The following is a 24,371-nucleotide window of genomic DNA, read 5'->3' as shown; positions in this document are numbered from 1 at the left end:
CCTGCTCCCTTATTTCACTCAAGGGAGACCAGAACATAGCTCTTACCTAATACCATGCTGAGTAAATCACTGTCTTGTAACTCAGTGTTTTAGTAACAGTGCTACAGAATTCTCTTTTCCTTCCTGCTGCCTGCCTCTAACCTACTGCTGTGAGCCTGATATTAGATCTGCTGGCATTAAGTGTGTCCATGACTTTATTTCTGCATAATTTAAGAACGGAACATTTTCTGATGACCAAGATACATGTTTTACCTAATTTATGTAACTGTAAGGTAAGGACATCAGCATAATCACCTGCCTGTAGCACAGGTAATAGGAAATAAGGCCTACTTTTGTGATCAAGAGGATCCCAATTACCATTTGACCTGCAAACATGACCACCACATAGGGATCCACAAGGTCCTTACTGTCGCCTACGAATGCTTTGGTGACATTGGCCATGATGCTAGAGTTCATCTTTGGAAGTCCTTCTGCTTTGTAAATTCTCACATAAAATCTGGCCCATGGTCTTTCAGACGGAAAGCCTTTGGGGATCAAGAGATTCCTGAAAGGAAAAGAGAAGCTGTGTTCTTAAAAATGAAAACTTGGGACAATGAAGTGATATTTTTCCAACAGCACTGTGATCTTCGGTTAGCATGCACCTGAGAAGACACAAAAAGGTATATGAATTTGCTTTTTCATCTGATCCAAAAAAAAAATCTTTTCACCACAAAAAGATGGACAATGAAGTGATATTTTTCCAACAGCACTGTGATCTTCGGTTAGCATGCACCTGAGAAGACACAAAAAGGTATATGAATTTGCTTTTTCATCTGATCAAAAAAAAAAAAAAATCTTTTCACCACAAAAAAATAATATGGCATTACTCAGCAAACTTTTCTATGTGATATAGAATCTGGTCCAGTCAGATATCGTTCTCCGAACCTTGTTCAGTAAATTCTGAATATTTTCAAGGACAGAGATTTCCCACTATCTTTGGGCCCCTGTTTCGTTTGACCATGTCCATGGTAAAAAACAATCTGTTCTGAAATGTCATTGCTCTTACCTGCCTCTAAAGCCTCTCATCCTTCTACTGAAAAGAGCCACTCATCTGAAAAGAGCCTGTCTCTTCCCTCCTCATGTATAATGCCCCTTTGAGTGCTCTCCTTTAGGCTCAGAAAACCAACAGCCACCACTTTTCCCCATAGACCATGTGCTTTATCAGCTTGGTGACTTTCCACAGACTTGATCCAGGATCTCAGTACTGGCCAGAAACATTGCTTCAGTAAAATTTAAAGTATGCTGGTAGCATATTTACCACCTTGAACTTCTGTATTTTATAAGGAGAATGATAACACGCTTGAGTTTATCTAAGGCTGTGGAAATATCCATACACTCATGTTTGAGAGTGGAGAAGGAAAGACTTTCCTCAATTTTTTTCTTCTTGCTTCACTGCTTTAGGAAATCATTCATTGGTTTCAGATCAATGAATCTTCTGTCAGGGGTAATTTGGAACTTAGCCAACAGGACTTGGTCAATTCTATCAGCTGCAGAAAAGCAACCCTAATGTGCCCTTCAATTTAGATGAGAGGATTGTAAAAACTCTCTTTGAGCATGTGAGAACAACCAGGTGTACAGTGTCATCCTGCTATTAACCCTGAGTTAACAAGGAAAGGACTGAAATGAGGGCAGAGACTTATTGAGGCACCTAGTAAGGAAGAAATCAGCTAAAAAAATAACAAACCAAACAAATTATTGCAGTACTTTTCAATCTGTTCCTCAGCATCAGCTGTTTTCTGTGTAGCTTGTATTGCATCACCTTTCCCCATCACAGTGAGGTCACACTTCAGGTACCCTTTGGCTCCTGTCCTAATGTCAGCAGGGTCTGTGAGAAGTGCCCACTTGTCACAAAACTGATGACCTGTAAGAAGGACAAGCTTAAACACTCAAATAGAGGATATAAAAACATCCAAGTATTTTTCTCTTCATTCACAGAAAAGGTACATCAAACAAAGTTTGTGCTGCCAGGAGGATTGTGCTGAAATTTACTTGTTTACCAGATACTTCTAAAGGGTCCAAAATATTTTGTGATCAAGAAGGCAAGCAAAGGATTGATGCAGAGCTTGTCAGAAACAAGCTCATTTTCATCATTGTTTACTGAGATCAATGACTAAAGACCAGTGGAAGCCTGGGTGAGATTTTAGCAGTTGAACTAAGGCTGAGTCTTTTTGAGGAAAGGCCACCTCTTTGATGAACTGTCTGAAGATCTCAGAACTCCAGCAGCAAAACCCTTGCTGGGTGCTGTGGCCACTGTAACGTTGGCAGACAGCTGAGAAAGGGAAGGAGAGTGGACAGCCATCAGAGGAAAAAGGATGAGCCAGAAGCACGTTCAGCTCCATCTTTCAAGGAGAAAAATATTCAAGACTATTCACCCACAACAGTCCTTGTTGTAACCGTGTTTCAACAACCCCACCAAGAAAGGTCCTAAGATCTCATATTAAGTCATTGGACATCACCTTGGGTGGGTAAAGGAGTGGGAAGGACAGACCACAGATTACCAGGGATATGAGCTCAAGAACAGCCCTCAGACAGCACCCTCCTGTTAAAGTGTGAACAGGAGATACAGGACAGAATTCACACAGCCTGAGCATGGACATAGACTGCTCATTTCAGATAGGCCATTCCTCTCTGACTCTTACAGGAACCCTGCAGAGAGGGTGGCCCAAATGACTCTACACTTTTGCTATAACTGTGTGACATCTACAGCAAGTGGTCTAAATATGTTCTTTCCCAAAGAGGAAGAAGAGACCATGTCCTTGAGTATATGGAAGAGAAAAAATTACGTTTCATGGATGGTTGTAAAAACACCAAAAGAGAGGTAGGTCATCTTCTCTTAGGTTCAAATGTCAGAAAGCATTGAACAGCTCTGAAGATGACAAGTCAAGTGGATCCATGGCCACCTCTTTGTCATCTTCTCTCTCCTGTTATGGCCTGCTTCTCCTCTTGTCTTGTGCTGTCCTCACCATTCCTTCCACTCTTCATCCTGGTCTCCCTCCCTCCATTCTTTCTACCCCAACACACTTGAAAGAGCTTTGGATGCTCTGTAACAAATGAGTGCAGCTGGGTTTTGCGGAATATTCAGCTGCCCACTCTGACCACTTAAAGAAATGCCATCCTTGAAAAGTGCTACCCACCAATGGGCAGATTGCCAAGGTGTTTTCAGTGTAGAACTTCTTTCCAACAGTTTGGATGTTACTCTGCTATCCAAATAGGAAAACAACTCTTCCAAAAGCTTTAAGTTGGTGTAAACCACAATCACCTGAGTAGAACAGCACATCTCCCTCCCCTCTCCTTCCCTGCCTGAAAAGCAGACAAAAAGGGCAGAAAATTACTCACCTGGCTGAATGTACACCGTCCCCAGATCCACTTTAAAGGAGCCTATCAGCACACTCCCAATCAGTTTATTGTGCATAACCTGTTAGAAAAAGCTGATTAAAGAATGTCACTCTCTCTCTTCACAGCCTAGGAAAGAGCATCCCAAGATCACATTTGGTTTTGAGGCAATAAGCAGCCACATCCAGCACCACCCAAAACTGGGGGCACATAGCCACAACAGACACAGCCAGCATTTCAAATATGTTTTTTACCCAACATTGTGCCAATTTAGAAAACAATATAATTGCATCTGAGTGGAATCACACAGGTTCATCCCAGGTCCCTGGGATAAAGTGCAGGAATTAGACCAAGATTAGAGCACCTGCTCCTTCAGAGCAGGTGCAGTTATATTACTTATCCTGGCAGGTTTAGCTAAATCATAATGAATATAAACACACGGGACCTAACTGGTTTCACTTTATGCTGCAGAAATCCTATCACTGTGCAATAGCTGAATTACCATAAAAACAGAGTATGCTCAGAGGAGAAAGAATGTGTTTCTTGGCAACATTTAATGTACACACAAACCAAGAGACTCAATTCTAAACTAACCCCCCACGATATTAATGAAATCAGACAAGTGATATAGATGTAAATTAGATGGCAAGCAGGCCCCAGTGAGTCTGTCTCTGTATTCTTCCTGCTAAGTAATGAATTTAATTTAATTTAATTCAAATTTAATTAATAATTTTCAATTGCCATGATTCCCAGACCTATGTATTTCTATGTCATTTTCAAATACTTGCATGTTGTTCACTTTATAGATAAGACAGAGGCTTCATCTAAAGGAAGATTTGTTCTAGAGCTGTATTTCTCAAAAAATGTGTCTCACTTGGTTTCAGAATAGCTTAAAAAGTTGAAACCTATCCCTTGGTTGTGGAAAAGCCTCTGAAAGAGGCCAAATTTTTCTGGAACACCTTGCCCAAATTGCAAAGAGAAACTAAGCTCTTTCAAGTCTACAGAAGTTAAATCTAAATATTGGAAATAAACAATCAGGTCTGCAACAGCATTTCAGGAGTCTGGAACCCATCATATTCTCTCTTTGGACCTACATATTGTAGATAAGAATATTTCAGGATAGGAAGACTTCTTTTGTCTTAGAAGCAATTTTGCACTGGATTGGTCGTGTGACTTTATTTTCTGCACTTTTCAAGGACAGTAGACATACATTTCCAAGATAACTGACACCTTCATCAAGATTCACCAGAAAATTCAAGAAGTTTCTAATTGCAATATAATGTTCTTCCCTGTTAAGGGCCTCTCGTCTCCCCCGGGAGATAGAGAGAGAGAGAGAGCCAGTGCCTGTTCTGCCTTGAGATTCGATATCATGGACTGGCAGCATGGCCAGAAGGAGAAATGGGGGATGTGGCAAGAGAAGGTGCCCGGCTGCTGTGGAAGTTCTGGGCAGACAGAGGCGAAGATTTTAACCCCTTTCTAGAATAATGAGAACCTTACAAATACTGATCCTCCTGAATCTGAATGAAGAGAGATGAAGCAGTGGGCAAGTGTCATGAAAGTGAGTACAAGTGAGAGATGTTAAAAGAGGTGAGAAGAATCCTAGGTGGGAGGAGATGATGGAGTGACCTTGAGCTGGATTCTTTCTTGTATGGCCATGGACAGACCCATGTTTTTCCTGTGACACAGAGACTGCATTTAGGGGGAGGCAATGCCTTGGAGCCAAAGAGAGTGCAGTGAAGCAGTGGCAAGAACAGAGACACCTGAGGAGGGTGTGGGATGTCCTCTGTCTCCTTGGAGAGGAAGATCTCTGATCACGAGGCCCCTCGGCCCCAGGGGGTGAAATCTGGAGGGGACTGGTGTCCCGAAGTTGAGAGACTGCTGCTTTTGTTGGAACTGGGCGGGGCATCCTTAAAAAGGGAACCCTAAAAGCAGTTCCGGTCCATGTGCAGTGGTGAGAGCACTGGACATGGGGGGGAGGAAGTCACGAGGGCCGATAAAAAGCAGTCCTGGTCCATGTGCAGTGGTGAGAGCACTGGACATGGAAGGAAGAAGTGCTTCCATGAGGGCAAATGTTCTCCAGGCGGTGCCACGAGTGACGTGGAAAACCAAGAGGTTTCAACTGTGTTTCTGGGGGAAGCCTATGGTGCAAGGGGGGACTCCTCTCCTCCTGATGGACTTGAGAGTTGATTATTTGAGGGGTGATGATGGACTCAAAAGTGGATTATCTGAGAGATGGTGACAGTGTGGAAATCTGTGGTGTTATTTCATGCTGTGGAGGAAAAGGGGGAGGAGGAAGAATGTATTTGGAGGGTTTTCGTTCTTAGTTTTGTGTCTGTTCCTTTTACATGTTATAGTTAATAAAGTTTGTTTCCTTTATTCCTAAGTTGGAGCCTGCTTTGCTCTGTTCCTGATCACATCTCACAGAACCCACTAGGGAAAGCGTATTTTCAGGGGGGAACTGGCATTGTGCCAGGGTCAATCCATGACAGGGCCTATGGCCACTGTGACCTAGGGAACACACTCAGCTGTCCTTGATGATTCCTCACTTCAACATGGAAGTGGTTTCTAGAGCTGAAAAAATCAAGCATGGTCAAAGGAGCGGTTTTACTTTACTATTAAGACCACTGTGACCTAGGGAACACACTCAGCTGTCCTTGATGATTCCTCACTTCAACATGGAAGTGGTTTCTAGAGCTGAAAAATCAAGCGTGGCCAAAGGAGCAGTTTTACTTTACTATTAAGCTGAAAAATTAAATAACCTTCATGTGGAAAATGAGTTAGTGTGAAGTTAGTGCTGCGTGCACAAGTGCTGCTTTTCCTCAATCCCTGGTGCTGTCAGGTCCCATCATAGCACTGGACCTTCCCCCCTATGAGGCTGGACTAGAGCACACACAGGGCTGGGAAGTAGCCTTGAAATCTGTAGGGTTTCTCCCTGAAGCCAGGCAATATTACAGCTTTGGAAGAAGTACGTGGGAATGCCCAAATCAGCAGATCCTGCTAGGAGAGATTAAAGGGGGAAGAAGGATGCAGCCTTTCTGTAAGGAAAAAAAAACCCACAAGCTTCTTTAAGACTCAAAAACAAGGTGAGAGTACGAGGTGAGTCCAAAGTGATGCCCTCTCACTGCTCTTTGCTCATTTCCTCTCCATGACAGCTGTTCAGAGAGTGTTAGATGTTAAACGTGTAAAACTCACTTCTCTGTCCCTGAGATTTGCTTTGTGAAATGTAAATGCTCCTGTTCCACTGAAACGATGCAGGTTTCCACTCCCTGCAGTGCATGTTGCTTTTAATGCTGAGGCAGTAACTCACTGCTTCTATCAAACACTCTACATCTTTTCTCATCTTATTTTTTTTTTCCAAGTGTATTTTTCTTCTAATGCAACAAAGCAAGTGAGCGTGAACTTTATAGCAAACACCTCTTGTCTTCTCTGAGGGGGAGCATCACATCCACATCATATCTAATTAAAGATTTGTGTCTTTTCACACTTGACTGTAGAGGACTGTAGAGTTTTTCTGAATGAGAACAAACACGCATAGTGTTACACTGAGGAATATTTCAGTAAGGGAGATACAGGTTTAGCACACAAGGGTCACCTTAGTTTTACTATGGTATTACTACCAGTTTGCTGAAATGTACAGGAAGACAATAATGAAGAAAAAATCTAGTAATTAACAGGTACTTTGAAACTGAATGTCTCATTTTTCTCTCAAATGCAGGGTTTGAATACAGCTACACTAACTACTAAACTGATAGACAAGGACACTAACCTATTTTGTTTTCCTTGAGTTTCCATATGCAGATAAGTTCATAATAGAGGCTGCCAATCTTTGTTTCTTCTTAAGATTCCTGCTAAGCAAGTGCTGTGAAACTTTCCATCCCTCAGGGTTTCCTTCACTCCCAGCACACATATTTCCTCTCTTTGTTTCTATTTCCCTGAGAGATTGCCTTCTCCAAAACTGTGTTGCAAGGTAATGAATCTCTGTTTTCAGTAGCATACATGAACACTGCCCAAGGTTAGTTTATTGTTGTTGCTGAGCTTTTCCCTAAAGTCATTTTTACTTAGAAGATCTTTAATTTCTTAGTGTAGCACCTTCATCAGCTATAAATAAAATGTTTGCTGAGCCAGATGAAACTGGGCAGATATACAGCAGATAATGGTGACGTTTTCCCACACCCCTATTGCAGTCAGAAGAAAGCCGGCACTTTCCCCTCCACCACTGGATATATGGAATCTTTATCAAAGGAATGTGATATTGGAAAGATTTGCCATATCTCAGAGAAAAACAGCTGTACATCCCCAACAGCATCAGCAGCACACAGGAGCTGGTGCCTTGGCAGTGTGCTGGTACACGAACCATGTCTGAAACACCTGTGGGGCCTCAGGCTGTGATATGTCACAGCTGTGAGGTAATATCTACTCCCATGCCATTGTCAGCCTGTAGTAAATTCTGTCCTCACAGATGGGAATAGATCTACAGATACCTTATGTAGTTATGAACTTCATGTGTGTGAGCTCTGAGTGTGATACAGTGGATGTTAATGGAACTTTAGGATTCCAACTGTCAGTTTACTCCCAGCACTGAAAACCTAGTTGTCCAGTTGTTCAGGTGTAAATGAACACATTTTATTCTGGAGCTGGGAAAAGTCACTCTATTAGCAGCTCAGAAAAGGAAGTAGACAGTGATGTGTCCTATAGCTCCTGAGCACTGCTTGTTTCTGTCAAGCTCAACCAGCACAGATTTTTCCCGGTGTACATTACTGAAATGGACAAAACACTTCAGAGAAAAATAACTTTTCCTGGAGCAACAACACACTGTTTATTTGCCAGAGAAATCTCTGACAAAATGGATGAACTTTTAACAAATCAGGAGTTCATGAATGGCACAGCTGTTGAAGTTTCCAAATAATACAAATACAGCACTGTCCAGAGTTTCATGAGATCTCTAACTCCTTAGAAGATTTGCTATATGTGGTGATGAGTTTTGGACAAGATAATTAACATGGCTCCATAGACTTGGCCTTCCAAGTTGCACATCATTATTTAATGTCCAAGCCCAAGAGCATATGTGTCTTCCATCAGGACTGTTCTGAGGTGTCACAGAAACTAGATCATTTAGGTTGGAAAAGATCTTTAAGATAGAGCCCAATCATTAACCCAGCATTGCCAAATCCACCACTAAACCATGTCCCCAGCTGCTACATCCACATGCTTTTTAAATCCCTCTGGGGATGGTGATTCCACCACTTTGCTGGGCAGTCTATTCCAATGCCTCTCTACCCCTTCAGTGAAGAAATTTTCCTAATATCCAGTCTGAATTTCTCCTGGTCCAACTTGAGGCCATTTCCTCTTGGAATGTCCTGTCACTTGTTACGCGGGAGAAGAGACCAAGCCACACCTGTCTCTAACCTTCTTTCAGGTATTTGTAGAGAGCAATAAGGCCCCCCTGTAGTTTTACTGGGACTTGAGTTGCAGTGAGTAGTGGAAGCAGCACTGAACTCTTGGAGAGCACTCCCAAGCTAATAGCAACCAACCAGTGACACTCAGGCAGCCTGAGAGCCCTTGCTGAGGAAAAGTGCCTGCATCAGTTTAGCTTCATTTAGTTAGAAACAGTTATATCTGATGTAAATAAGAAGTTTCAACTTAGTCATTTGAATCCAGTGGCAGGTTGAAAATTAGATGCATGAAGACAGTGAGAAGAGAGACCTAAGCTGAATTTTCTCATTCTTCCTTGCAGCTTGCTGCACCAGCACTGAGTGTCCCTGAAAATGCAGACTAAATCTTCCCTTTGGATACATTCCTTCAAATTTCTGCCAGCTGACTCCTTCTCTATCCTCTTTCCTATATTTCATGGTGACTTTCTACCACTCTTGGTATTAAATTTTTTTCTTTTAAACTACATTAAGAATCATTTAGAGTTGAAGTGACACAAAAACAATGGCCTTTACTCACTGTGCTAAGCTTTCCTAGGTACTTACAGAGATGTTGATTATTTTGTCAAACAGCAGCACCTGTGGTCCAACGAAATCGAACACGAAGTACTGTGGGAAGAGGGGACAGCAGATGAGAACCATCCCTGGGCAGGCAGACAGTGCTGTCAGCTGCATGGCTCAGCATTTTTTGTTAGTGCACAGAACCCTGGTGAGATGCTGGGGGTGCAGGGGGACAGTGGTGGACAAAGCAAAATTCTTTCCTTGCCTCTGATATATTTCTGCCATGGCCCAGACTTGTTTTCTACTTTATTCCTTGCATGGCTGCACAAGACTTGCTTCACAAATGCCCATGGGCCTCAGTCTGCATCAAAAAGTATTGTCAAAAGAGACAGGAGGGACAAGGAAACCCAAAGGACCTGTTGGTTTTGGGGATTGTTTTGGTGCCATTTGTCACCAATTGGAACAAACATATGTCAAGGGAAGACTGGAACCATGAAATAGTAGAAAAGGGAGTGGAAGTGTGTGGGGTGGTGCAGTATAGACAATGCTCCTGAATGGATGATTTTAAAAACTGCAGCAGCAGTGGCAGTAAAGCAGAATATGCAGGAGAGGGTGGGGAACAGGTTGGACAGACCTTGAGAAGAGAAAGAGCAAACAGATCTAAAACCCAAGGGAGCTATTGCTGGTGCTTTGTCTCCTGGAGACATCCCTGCTCAGACGTGGAAGTGCTGTAAATTTAATTCATCCCCTTATAAGCTACCAAATGGCGGAGTCCACCCAGAACCATTGAAGAAAATGTCTTTTTTAAGAGAAAGCACCTACTTCATTGTAGAAAGGGGCATTTGTGCCTTCCTTTACTGTTGTTTGCTTCTTCTCATCACCTATCTCGATGATCACCACAGGGTCGATGTTCTCACCCACCAGCTGCCTGGCCTCGATGATGGTGATGGCAATCTGTGGGCCACAAGGACACCATGGATCCTGAGCTCAGGTCCAGAATGCCTGAGAAATTCACAGTCACATAGGGGCTGTCACCCCCTGCTCACCTGGTAGTTCTGGGATTTCATCTCCTCTTCATGAATTCTGGTCACCAGCTTTGCCCTGTTTAAATGTCAGAAGAAGTCATTAGACATCTCTAGGCAAGAGCTGGTACTTGTACACACATTAGAAAGACTTCTCAACAGTAAACAAGTATTATTTATGGCAGACAGCTTTGTTGTGAACTGTTAGGCTTGATTTCATCAACAGAGACCATCTCTGTCTTTCTCATATACTTTTTGATAGGAAAATGTTTTGCATCCACACAAAGCAGCGCAGCTACCTATCATGGCAGTGATTTCACTTGTTGATCCCATCAAGCTTGACTCCATTCGTCTCCTGACTGCATTCCTCTCCTGTATGAAAAGCACAACTACGCAAGCTCTGTGGTATAGACATTGCTGTTCCCTTTGGCTTGTTTTTGTTTAGAACTCCTTAGCACAGTTGAGGCACACCCAGTATCCATTTCAACCTCTCCCTGCACTGGATAGCATCTGCGATATCACTGAGCTGACAAGTGCATTCCACTCTGTCATGTGGGAGAGCAGGAGTAAAGGGATCACTGCTGTCAGCAAAGGGATTTTCTGTCAGATGTTTTGTTCAAGGATAATGCCCTTCCTGGGAAACAGGGATCTGGAAAAGATGTTTAGGGGGATGTTTGGTAAGATACATGAAGGAGCACCTTTTCCTATTTGTGCTTAAGGATCCAAAAGCACTGGATAGAGCATCACTGTTCATTAGGTCTTCCTCTACCTCTTCCTGTCTTCCAAGAGTGTCGTGGAGAAAATTTGCAATCTCATCATGACCACCTGATGAAGAAAACAGACAATGTCTAATTTCCAGTAACAAAAAGCTCACTTGGAGAAGAGCAGTGAATTTATCATCATGAACTGAATATTTTATTTATTTGGGTGTCCCAGTTAGAGATACTCTCGTGGTCTGTATCTGTATCTACACCAGCAGCTCCCCTCCTGTGCAAAATCATTTCCCATATCCATGTGGCTGTAGCCACTCTCCTCACCCTGTGTGCACTCACAAGAGGCACACACACACTAGTGAGTAAATCTGCCACCTTTATTGAGCCAGCCCATCCAGCCATCACAGCCTATGCAGCCTGTGTATTTATGGTTTCTAAAAGAAGCAGAACTTCCAGAGGAATTACACACTTGTAGTAAATTATCTATCTGTAAAGTAGAAAAAAAAAACCCTCAAAAATATGCCATCTCTCTATGTTAAGGGGCAGGCTGCCATTTTTAGTTTATTGTACCAGATAGACCAGTATGAACTCACAGAATCTGAACATGACCTTCATGAAACAGTTAATGCAAAAAGATGTTTCATCTCTGTTTATTTTGGAGTGGTAAGGAGTTTACTGCCTGGTTTATCAATGCTAAGCCTTGAGACACAATTCAAATGAGTTCACATGAAATCAGATCTAATATAATCCCCCACCACCTGCTCATCCTTGTTGAAATATTGATTTATGAGGCTTACCCAATGCGTCTTTGTTTGCAATAGTCAGCCCTTTCTCGCCTTTTTTCTTCTTCTTCAGCTTCATGCCAGCAAACAGCCCCTTTCTGAAAAAGTAGAGAAAATTGATCAGTACAGTATTTTCAAACCTTTCTCTGTACTGGATTCTAATTTAACTCGAGGAGCTGTTAATAGGGAGTTTTAATTTCCAAGACAGATCATTATATTCTGAATTTCCTTTTATCGACAGCAAACGAGAGAAAACTCTGACTTTTTGCTTCATCTAATGTAGTTTCTTTTTAAAATTTGGCCATGTACAGGCAAACATAATGTGACAAGAACCAAAACTTCTGTTCAAACCAAGATGGCAAGATGCAAAGAAAGAAAATCAAAGATAAGTTTCCAATCTACTGACTTCTCACACATGTAGCTCATTCTTTATGCCTGTGACAAGACCAGAGATAAAAGGCAGATTAGAGGATCCAGAACAAAAGCAGTTTTCCACTGAATTGAGATAAAGTTATTTGTGTAAATACCTTGGTCAGAACACCCACTACACACACCCATGGTATCAGTGGCACATACAGCACATAATTTAGGTAGTTCTCACTCCCCTTCAGCAGCAAAGTAATGAACAAGCCTGAACAAGGGCTGCTCCTCTAGCTGTGTTAGAGAGGTGTTTCTGCCTAGCATCAGCTTTCCAAGAAAATAAATATGCCACATGTTTCAGAGAGAGAAACAATCTATGCTGCTTGAGAACTTTGTGCTATTAACAGTACTGACAAACCAAGTGGTGAGAGGCAAACACAAAGGATTTTATATAACAGCAGCGTTTTTCAGGTTCTTTGTTGGCCACAAGCATGCAGTGACAAACATTCAGCAAATTTTCTTCCCCCTGTCATCAGAGGATTTATTTGCCTAAATTATTGTAGGTATAAAAATTTACCTGCAGAAGCACATAGTCCAAAGAGCCAAAACAAGCAGGTATCTACAAGCTGAGTAAATCTGATAGTGACCAGTGCTCAAACATCTGAAATCATCTGCAAATTCAAGCTGTGGAGGAAAAGATACTGCAAACTGGAAAGGGAAGTTGGTAATGTTTAAAGGTTGTATTCAGAGCAAGCAAATTAAGTTTACTGGCCAGCCCAAGAGGAATGTCAGCAATGTAGGGATACAATAGCAGAAAATGCATGACTTTATGCCAAAGAATCCTAAAATCTGATCAGTATGAGTGGAAATGTAGCACTGAGACACAAACAGGCCTCAAGCAAAGCAAGAGTCAGAGGGTGACTGCAGGAAATGGCCATTAATAAAGCCTGATGTGTTAACTGGGCTGTATTCTATGATTCTTATATTTACATAACACTTGAAATTGCTTAAAGACAGACCTGCAGAAGGTGCCACAGGGTAACAGAAAGAGAACTAGCCAGGCTTGGTGCCAAGAGCAAAATCCATCTTTGAAGTAAACCAGATTTCAGTCTCAGGTTTTTATTCTATCAGAGGTTTGGGGACAAATGGCATCAGGCTGCATCTGAGCTCTCCTGCACCCCTGACCCCAGAGGTTACCTTAGCCAAGATAACCATGCAGAGATATGTCCCTGACCCCTGTCCCCTGACTCCAGAGGAAGATAACCATGCAGAGATGTGTCCCTTGACAGCACAAACAGGCAGCAAGCACAGGTCACTTGCAGGGCTCAGCTATGGGGACAAAGTGGTTTGTTCAGCTGGAGGGCAGGGTGACTTTCTCTGTACATGGGATTTGCCAAAGAGAATCTTCTCTGTAAGGGTCTAAAATAAGTAAATAAAATCTTCAGGGAACTGAATGACTCAATCTTTCACAACAGGCTCCTTCACTTTGATATATAAACCACTAGTCAGCCAGTGCCAGTGTGCACACCTGTAGGAATGGGCCCCTTGTTGACAAAGTAACCAAATTATCCTTTGTCTCCTTAAAAAGGAAAAAAGCCCAGAAGTTTCTTTCCTCAATTTGGTAAAAAGACACCTCACTGGACCTTTAGGACTTCACCTCAAACCTAGGGCTGCCAATTCGACAGAAGCCAAAAAGTCCTGCCTAGGTAATTCACTAAAAAAAGAAGAGAACAAAGGAAATCATTGCTTTTGTGAAGTAAAAGAGCAAAAATCTCTCGCCCCTAGCTTGAGTTTTCTCTGTAAGAGCTTTGTTATTTTGCCTTTTATTAAAACTCTTCTGTTTCCAACACTACCTCAGATGCCATAGTGCTGATTTTATGCCATTCCAGGTAGCAGAGCTGTCTCAGGTGTGATAGGTTTCTCTGAGAGCTCATAAGGCCTGGCTCTCAGAGAAAACCCATCACACACCCTAATCCTGTGCACACGGGTAGCATCCACACTGCTTAATTTAACCAGCTAGGCTTCCTGAAAGTGTTCTGTGGATATGATTTTTGTGGTAGACAGTTTGTTCTCACAGAGGGAATAAAAAAATTAACCTTTCTTCAGATTTCCACAAACTATTTTCCCCTACAGTTTTGACATAAATTTAATCAACTGTTGAAAACTTGAAAATTATTCCATCCCTTCTTCCCCAAGATAGTGTAAATTTTAACAAGAGAAAGTTCAGACCTTCTACTCAGTTATACCAGATTTGAGAATGACACCAAAGTTATCCATACCAATCTGTATCCCTAAGCCAGGCATAAAACTTTGTGCCACCTCTAGGTAAACCCCAAAGATATAGTGAGGAAAGGTCTCCCATATTCCCCCAGGACCTCCTGGCTATCAGTGAGGCACAAACATGGGAAATCAGGAGCGACTTGGGGTGCAGAAAAACTCATTCACCTGTCATGGACATGTGGGAAGGTTGGGGATTGTTAGTGTTGAGGTATTACTCACAAACTTCAGTGAAGATTTAACCCCCACATGCTACATAATGCACAAATAGAGGTTTTGCTCCTCACTGAATCCTACAAGCTAATTTGAGATAGAATAAAGCAATTCCATGCCCAAAGAGAAGGCAGATGAAAGAATTCTTATAGGCTACAAAGAGGTTTCCTGTCTTAAGTGCTTTGATTAGAAGCAATTAAAAATCAGCCATCTCAGCTAATCAAGAACATTTCTTAGTTCAAAGAGGACTGAATGTCCCAGCTCCTTTCACATGGGGATTGTAAAAAAATCTGAAGTTAGGGGAACTTTTTCTTTTCTGCATATGCACAGTACAATATAGACCTTATTTATGACTGTGATTCATTAAGGCTTTCCTGATATAAATAGTAAATAAGAGTGGGACATCAACCATACCACAGCATTTGCCTGTACTCAGACCATGTTGAATTTGCACCTCTGTAAACACAAGAGTTCATTTCCTGTTACTGGTGTCACAGGTCCACTGGGTCTCTGAATTAATTTTCATACCTTGAAAAAAAGACTCACAAATTTCATTCTCCTCTTGTCAAGGTTCATTCATGGCAGCGTCCAGCTTTCTAAAAATTGCTTTCATGTTCTTTCTTTTCATCTAAGCTGTCCCATCATCACAGAGGCTCTGTGATCACTTCTTGCACACCATAATGTTCTCTTAGATCCAATAATTGCAATTTGCAGTCTAATTTAAAGGAAAGTTGGCAAAAAAAATCCACTTCAGAGCTGTCAGCATGAGAGTTCAAATGACCTCACTAATACTGAACCTCAGAGTTCCTCCACATTGTTTAAATGCATCTTTTCAGAAGTCTGTGTGCTTGAGGAGTTGTTTCAAGAGGAGACTGGCTTCCTGCTTTGGGAATGGTTACAAGCCATCCAGAGACACGCAGGCACTTGCAGGGTGCAGGTTATCTACCTCACTCTAGGCTCTCACTGTGGGGTGGCAGAAAACACTCCTCCATCACTTATGAAGTTGAAAGAATAAACTGGGCCATTTAAACACAGGCATGTGCAGCTTGGGGAGGCACCTTCTGTCCCTTCCTCAGAGCCCCCGCTCCGTGCAGTTTTCCAGAACTTGGTCAGACAAAACCCAGACTTGGGCTTGGCTACATTAAGACCAAGATATTTGTCAAGTTTCATTTTTGTAGCCTTGAGATGCCCTTCCCTTGTGCTGGTGTGTGAGCTGTGCTCCTGGAGGGCAGAGAGGAAAGAAACCAGGGGGTGAGAGCTGGACACACAGAGGACAGACAGAGATACAAAGCCTGTTTTATCCAGCACATCCCCCAAGACCATCCAGTTCTCACATGGACAGGCTGAATCCTTATTGGAGCAGCTGCCCTGTTTTTTCCCTCAAGTCCCTTCCTCCCTGGAAGCAGCAGTCTTAGCAAACCTTTTGGAACCATCAAAATTATTTAGTTCAGTGATGACCAAAGGTTTGTGCACCTCAGCTTTGAGCCAGCTCCAGTGCCTCAAGACTCTAAGCCAGTGGTTGCCTTGGCTCAGGGAGCAGAAACTGAAGCAAGAAGAAAAAAAACCTTGTGCCTTTCTACACATGAACATAAAATTTGGTAGGTGAGGTTTTATCTTTGGATTTTGTTATTTGCATTTTCTAAGATGTCTTGGTGGGCTTTTACTCAGCTCCTTCAAATTTCACTTCTTTCAGTGTAAGTTCATTTTCAAGAGAGTCTTTCAGTATATCAAACAACACAGCACTAGGTGAATAATTATCTGCACGTGAGTAGTTCTAATTTACATGAAATAAACACAAGTTCTCTAAGTTATAAACATGTTACTTCTTTTCATTTCTAATGAAAAAGAAAAGAAATAACAAACCTGAAATGTAGGAATGACTCTTGGCTCATTTTAACACTCCCACAATATATACTAGTCAAGGAAATTATCTCATAACTTCAATCCCTTTTTCCAAAGAATAAAATATAATTACAATACAAAGATATGGCTTCAAAATGAAAAGTCTAATAAATCTTAAACAGTCACATAACCACAGCTGGTTAATTCACAATCATTTTTTATTAAAATATTATATCACTTGTGATAATAAATTTATTGCACTATATTTAATTATCAAGGAAGGCCAAATAAAATAAATTCTGTGATCTTGGACATATGTCAAGCAAACAAATCTTAATGAGTGGCTAAAATGTATTCATTTCATGCCTTCTTTTCTCAGGATTATAGAAGTTAAAGGAAAACTTGACAATTAATTCATTTAATTCACTGTTTCCCAGTGCAGGGTTGCTTTGTTCAATATACTGTCAGATCTTTCATCCTGCTTCAGCAAAGAACCTCCCTTTATCCCCAAATTCATTTTTTCTGGTGTGGTTCTTTCAAAGCTTGGAGCTTTTACAAGCTGCCTTAACTTGTTTACACTTTTCCTGATTTCCCCCTGGTTCTGCTTTTTTGACAGGTCCAAGGATTTGCAATAGGTAAACTTCAGCTCTTCAAGAAGGTGAATACAGAATTCTGTATGACAAGCTGCAATTTAAAAACCAGCTGTGGCAGCTACAGGTAACAGTTTTGCATCTTGGGGTTTTTCATATCTATGTGACACCGTGACTTTATGTGTCCAGACTATTAATATCTCCTCTGTAAGAAAAGAAAATTGTAAGTTAATAATACAGTGGTGAAGATTAGCTACACATTGGGTCTGTGCTTTCAAGAACAGGCTCTAAAATAGCTATTCAGGAGAAATTCTGATGTCTTTGTGGATATTTCTGTGTAAAACTCCTGTTTCTTGCACTGCAGCAGTCAAAACCTGAAATCAGCCATTAGAAAGGATAAGAAATTAAATAAAAATGTGACAGGGAACCTCTTATGCCACTAAATTACTGCATTTTGGCTACAGCTTCCTGCTTTGTCTTCCCATCTCAAAAGGAACCTAAAACTGAGCAATGCAGAGAAAACAATGTGAAGTGTGATCAAAAGAGGGTCCTGGCAGAGTCTATTTAGCCTGAGAAAGAGATGATAGCTTGAGCTTTTCTGGTGGAGCAGTGAGGTAAAAATAATGAAGCATGCCTGAGAATGCTGAACTGGCTACCAAACAATAGAAGATGGTCCTAGAGTCACCCTGGTGGTCTCTGGATTAGCAGCTCAGTGTGCAGCATCAGTTAAAAGCGTCCACACTGTGCAGGGTGTTGTCAGAAAGAAAGGAGTGAGTGTCAGCTTGCCTTTAAAGCACTGGTGAACCTGCACAAGGTCATTGCACAGGATCACAGAATAAATCAGTTTAACATCTCACATTCTGTGTGCAGCTTTGGTCTCCATATCTCAAATAAGGCAACAGGGTTAGAGTAGGCACAGAAAAAAAGGTGGGAAAAGTCATTTTATAACAGGCTGAAACAGCTGTAACTCTTCATTTGGAGAGGAGATGACTGAGTGGCACTAGGATGAAATTTTATAAATTTAAACTGGCAAATAGGATGAAAGCAGAGCTGCTTCTTTCACAGCATAACACACAACACTTGATGAAATAAGACTGAAAATACTAAAAGGACTGGATGGGGATATACCCATTAACACTCATGATAAAAATGTTCTGAATGCTAAGGAGAATGGAACACAGAAAGTGCCCAGGCTCATGTGCTCTCCCTGAATATCCCATCCTTTTCTCACTGCTGGAGAAGAACACATTGCCAGATGGATATGGGCTCTGACCTCATAGAATGTTTCTCCTGTTCTGGTCATTCCCTGATCATAAATACCAAATCCATGCATGGCTGGGTCACCTGGCATGGATTTGAGTCAGGTATGGGTTCATTATCATGTTTTTGTCTGAATGATCAAAGCATTCATACATAAGCTTTTGCCAAAATTGTACCTAATCCAGCATAAAGCCAGATAGTGAAAAAACAAATCCATTCTTGGAGCACACTTGAGCAGGAAGATGAATTCATTCCCAGTTATCAGTCTCATGTGATCCCCATGTCTTTGAGAGGCATCTGGGTTTACTATATTGTTTAACCACACCTGAAGTGTTCTTTGGAAGTGAGCTATAAAATAATGAGTGACATGGAAAAATGGATAGAGAAGGAGAGTCTCAGTTTCACTCCCCAGATCACAAAACCACAGTGCTCGATGACATTATCAGGCAACAATTTTAAAACAAATGAGGGTGCGAACAAATGAGGTATTCTTCAGTGAGACACATAAATCACACATTTCAAAGAAGGTTGTTGAGTTAGAGAATTCAAGGACATTCAGGCACATTTATGGAGTTTGTGGGCAGAGGGTCTGATATCCATCCAGCTCATAAACTAAGTGTATGAAACTGCTGAGAGCCTTGCTCATACCAATTTCACAAACTGTACTTCCAGTTATCTACCTTTGGCCCTTCTTGGCAGGCAGAAACTATATTGACACAGTTGCTTCTATGTTTTTTCAGTAATTTCATTTAAAAAAAAATATTTTCCTAGATGCAGAAGAAGAAACACCAGGTCTACTGATATGCACTCTGAGCAATCTATAATTTGAACTTTTGAATTGTCACAATTCTGCCACAAATGATCTAAAACTCCAAACTCTGAGGCTTCAGGAAGAGCAGTACCAGAGCACAGTATCTCTGCAAACACTGGCCATCTACCCTGGCACATAAAGCCTCCATTCTTCCAAACGCTGTCCCTCCTGCAGAAAACCAATGAGTTTTTATTGACACATTCAGCATCCTTATGCACTATGAGTCATGACAACAAGGAAGCCACATCCTGAACAGATGCAAATTAATGGTTATATTCAACAACTTTTCACATGTCAATACACAAGAGCTGGGTAACAGATCTACTAAACACTAACACAGACCTACAAAATAAAGAATGCAGTTGTTACATGCAGAGAGGTCCTTTATTTTGTTCCCGCACCTCTTAGAGTTCTTTATTCCCTCTACAGGGATCTTGACCCCTCACCTGCTGAATTGTGAAAGACTTCCCATGACTTTGTGCTGTCAGAAATTATTAAAGACAGCACAAGGCATTATGGACTAGATTTTGCCAGGAATAATAATCACACCCCCCAGGAGCAGCTAAAACAAGCATTAAAGGACTTGTTGATTTTCTTTTCCTTCAAGAAAAAGTCTTCAGTTACAATTAACTGAATTTAATTTAAACCTTGGAAGAATTTCCTGAGGGTATTAGACATACCTGTGGGACCGAGGTACCACTGTTGAGGGCTCCATCCTGCTGTTTTTCTTTCAGTCTCTACCTTTTACATTGTGAACAGGCATTCTGAGCTTATAGAACCAATTAGGCTGGAAAAGACCTCTAAGACCATCAAGTTCAACTATTAACCTGAGACTTCGAAATTCACCACTAAACCCTGAGTGCCACATATGCAAATCTTTTAAATACTCCAGGGATGATGACTCAGCCACTTTCCTGGGCAGCCTCTTTCATTGCTTGATAACCCTTTCAGTGAAGAAATTTTTTAAAATATCCAATCTAAAACCTCCCCGGTCACATTTGAGGCTGTGTCCTCTTGCTCTATTTGCATTTAAGTTTGCTTCTTGCTGGTAGCAAATGTGGTGCCTGGTTAGTCAATCTGGTAAACACTGAACAAGAACAAAGATTTATCTCAGTGCAAACATTAACTCCTCTTGCTCTGCAGAGATCTGCAGGAGCCAGTCTGTTGTGGAAGCCATGTACTGCTCTTGAACAACAGCTGTGACCTAAAAGGCCAGCAGGTTTACCACACCCACCAAGACACCTTGAAAAGTTTAGATTTCAGACAGTCTTAACAACCACTCTCTGAAAAACAGGCCTATCTAAAGTATTCTTGTATTTGCACTTGTTGGTTTTTTAATAAGGACATAATTTCTTTTTCTCTGTTTTCTTTTTCCACCTATACTTGCCTAACTTCTCTCTATAGCAGCTCAATGTACAAGGCTCTGGATTGGGGTTCCTCCTTCTAGTCCTCTAACGTCCCCAACTCAAAGGCTTAAAATCTGTTATTCTTAGTTAATAAACCATTATATTAGTCACAGCTCCTGTCTCCAGCCTTGTAAGTACATCTGCTTTCTTGACATTTCCTCTTGGACATCAGTCCTTGCTGAGAACAAATTCCAGAGGCACAAGACCACTTTTGTTCTGCACTTCCCAAAGACAGTTTTCACATTGTTCTTAACCTTTTCTGATGGGATCTGACCTTTAAAGAGGACACTCTGTTACTGTGAGGAGAACATCTTGTTAAGGACACCTTTGGAATTAAACATTTGAACCCCAACAGAAGGATTCATTATTCCCAAAATACATCATTAAGGTCCCTGCAGTGATGAAGTACCCATAGCACATGAGGTATCAGTAATTCTGCTGACACAAAAAATGCAAAGAAATTAAACTACAATAGGCAGCTTAACCCAAGCCATCAACCAGGGTCAAAATTCTCTAACCTTTTGTTTCTTTCAGTGGAATTTGGGGAGATGGCTGCCTCTGAAAGTCAGGCTTATTTGCTCTTCTGTTGAAGAAGATTCCAGTCTAGCTGTCCAGAAGCTGCCCTGCCTTTCACCAGCATGCATCACACTCTTGTTTAAGTGACTGCTCTACTCAAAGGAGAAATAGTAATTAAATCAGATATCTCATATGCTCCTGTATCTTTAAAAAGCATGTGCAAAATTCCCTTTTCTCCACTGGAGCAGAAAATTAATGCTTTTTTTTTTTTTCATTAATCCTTCTGAATTTTGCAATTAGCCCTGAGTTCTTGTGCTGGCTTTTACTGAGGACACTCTTCTTCAGTTCCTTTTCTTACTTTTTCTCATCTATCTTGTCTTTCCCACATTTGGGCAATGATGTGCCTATGCCACAGACAGACACTGTTGCTTTACCTATCTACTTCCCTTAACAGGCTCATTAACTTTCCCTTTAGAAAGCATGAGCTACAGGAAGGAAGGAATTGGAACAGGGATAAGAGCAGATAACAGCACACCCAGTCCAGGCAGACTGGGCTGACAGCATGGTGTGCTCCTCTGGGACACCCCACACAGCACAGCCATTCCAAAGCACTTCACCAAAGTATGGTTTTAATGCACCTAGTTTTTAATGCACCTAGATGAAATCCTAAACACCAGGAGAGGTCAGGGAGCCCTTTCAGTGGAGGGGTTGCTCACAGGCTGCCAAAATTAAAAAAAAAAAAATTCTCTCTCTCTTGGATTGAGAAATGATTAATGAGCTGCACAGAATGGTTTCACTGCCCTGTCCTAGAAATTGCAACCAAGTATGCAGAACTGGCAGCTCTGCAGGAGAAAACTGTCAGGGAGAGAGTCCTGGGCACCCAAGCACACTCAGTGGATGATCAGTTTTGTTCACCAACATCTTGTCAGGCAACCAAACTCTGCTTACCTCTCCAGAGAGCTTCTCTGGCAGGCTGTAAGCCCCCTTACACCATCCAGGTCTCAAACATTTTGTTTTCTGAATGGGGAAATCTTCCCATAAGACCTGAAATAATCCAATATCATCCCCTTTGGTCAGCTGGACATGGTGGCTCTGCATTGAGGACTCAATTAGCATTGAGTGGCAAAAGCTGAGGTGATCATTCAGCTTCTGTTCTTTTCTTTTCTTTTTTCTTTAAAGGAGAGAGTAGAGAGTAAGATTGTCTTGGCTGCTTCATTTTCTATAGGAAATGTTTTCAGACTTATGAAGTTTGACAGTTAAGATTCAGTGTGTAAAGAGGTGTAAATCAGCCTTCAGGCCATATGGGATGCCTGCCTTGAGCTGCCAACAGGGTTTTTTTAAGTGGATGTAAACATGTACACTGCTCCTCAGTCTATGTGCCTCCAGACTGGCAAGGCTGGCAAGAAATCTCACAGATTGTTTTATAACTGAGCACTGTAACACCAAGGAAAGGCTGTGAGGGTGGCATCTCCTGTTCTTGTTGCTGTAAGGACCACATTCCAGGTGCCACTTCAGCCCATGTTTTCTGAAGTTTATGTTTCCAGATCTGCTATGCAGCAAGTAGGGCAGAAGCAGTCTCCATGTGTGTATCTATACATACTCTGAAATCAAGCCATGTTTGCAGAGCACATGGGGCAATGAAGAGCCTTCTTCCAGGAACTACCCTTTCCATTTATTACTACTCACCAGAAAAGCCATGGGTGCCATGTAGAAGCTAGACATTAAATTAGTGAAATCAGACCATGAGATCCTTCCTATCTGTATGACCACAGTACTGACAATTCCATTCCTCTCACCCTTTGCTAGTGAAACTAAAAACTCCTCAAGGAGTTTTCATCAGAGACTTTCAGAGACTCTGTGAGACTCTCTGAGACTTTCTGTGACCATACCCTGACCCAAACACATTGGGGTGCTGGTCTTCACCTGCTATTGTATCAAAGACAGTGAAACACATCACCATAATAACCCTGGTGATTGCTGTGGCACACAGTAAATGCTGAGTGAGGGGCACTGTCCCTATGGCTGGGAGAGCAGGCTTCAGGGTGGTGGTAGCCAAAAGTGAAACTTTCATCACCAGATGGTTAACAGCATCCTATTAAAATTTGTGGAAGACAAAGGGGGCAGTTTCCAGCTGTGGTGTTCATACAGGAAAGCAGCAGCAAAGAGCCCTGCAGGAACTCTGCCTTCACCAGCTGCCCATCCCAGATCACAAAACACATCACAAATCACTGCCTGAGGGGGAACACTTTCCTGAGCCTTGCCCCTTTTCTCCCCTCCCTTAGTAAATCCAACCTCAGCAGTACTTGTTAAAATAATAGTTTTCCCACCATGCTCAAAGTTCAGATTTGCATCTCCCCCTCTCACCCAGCAGGAACAGCCCTGCACCAGCTGTGAGCCTCAACTCACCAGCCAGGCAGCACAGGACAGTAGTCCCTCTGCCTGATGGATTGCTCTGTGCCACAGGAACAGAAGGACCGAAAGTTCTGGCATGCTCATTTTATGAATCTGAGGTTGAACAGAAACTCCCTTGTATTTACAGAGTAGGTGTTTCTCTGAGCTGCCTGATAAAGCAAGGTGGGGGCTGTGCCCAGCACCAAGTTGTAGGATACTTGGCAACTCAGGAGTGTCAATAAATAGAAAGTTTACATAAGGGGAGGTTTTCAATAAGTCAGTGTGTTGAAAAAGTGACTCAGGCCCTCTCATGTCATAAAAAAAGTAGACCAGACCTGGGCTAAGTCCAGCCTCTAGTGGAAGACCAGGGATGAGAAGAAAGTCAAGATACACAGTCTGTTTCCAGCCTCATTCTTGCCATATCAATAAAGCTGTGTAGCTTTTAGTGGTCTCTTCAGTTGATGGATTTAAAAGGTTTACCTGTCCTGTGGGAAGAGCATCAGACTTCAGTGGTGTGAAAAGTGCTCTGATCAAACCATGGCGTTTATAGAGATGGCTGGTACATCTGAGGACAAAATGGTTCCTCCCAACTACCCCGGGCTCTTAGTGATCCACATGTTTACATGTTTTGTGTTTGGTTTCTTTAATGGGTGCAGAATATTGCTCTCAATCACCTTTGCGACCCTGAGAGACCTGGTGCCCTTTGTTCCCCTGAGACAGGTAGTAGATGCCCCATCTCTACATTCAAGGACAGGCTGGAAAGGTGCCTGAGCAGCCAGATTTAGTTCAAGGTGTCCCTGCCTATGGGAGGGCATTGGGAGCAGGTGACCATTAAAGATTTCCAAACCGTTCTGTGGTTCCAGATGGGACCAAACTGGGAGTGTTG

At 42.0% G+C, this 24,371-nt stretch overlaps 1 protein-coding gene across 1 annotated transcript in view; it reads right to left on the bottom strand.

Moving 5' to 3' along the window:
- FER1L6 (fer-1 like family member 6) overlaps positions 1-19,948 on the bottom strand; it is a 68,180-nt gene extending 48,232 nt beyond the window's left edge. The window contains exons 1-9 of the mRNA XM_039715407.1: positions 19,853-19,948; positions 11,835-11,917; positions 11,023-11,149; positions 10,349-10,403; positions 10,125-10,256; positions 9,348-9,410; positions 3,376-3,454; positions 1,744-1,900; positions 358-544 (exon numbers count right to left, since the gene is read on the bottom strand). Of these exons, the coding sequence (XP_039571341.1) occupies positions 358-544; positions 1,744-1,900; positions 3,376-3,454; positions 9,348-9,410; positions 10,125-10,256; positions 10,349-10,403; positions 11,023-11,149; positions 11,835-11,917; positions 19,853-19,887 (918 nt within the window). The 5' untranslated portion in view covers positions 19,888-19,948. The remainder of the gene's footprint in view (positions 1-357; positions 545-1,743; positions 1,901-3,375; positions 3,455-9,347; positions 9,411-10,124; positions 10,257-10,348; positions 10,404-11,022; positions 11,150-11,834; positions 11,918-19,852) is intronic.
- Positions 19,949-24,371: the final 4,423 nt, after the last annotated feature.

This window comes from Passer montanus, unplaced genomic scaffold (genome assembly GCF_014805655.1).
Source record: "Passer montanus isolate IOZ18808 unplaced genomic scaffold, ASM1480565v1 scaffold33, whole genome shotgun sequence".
Taxonomy (NCBI): domain Eukaryota; kingdom Metazoa; phylum Chordata; class Aves; order Passeriformes; family Passeridae; genus Passer; species Passer montanus.
This window is presented reverse-complemented; position numbering and strand designations above follow the sequence as displayed.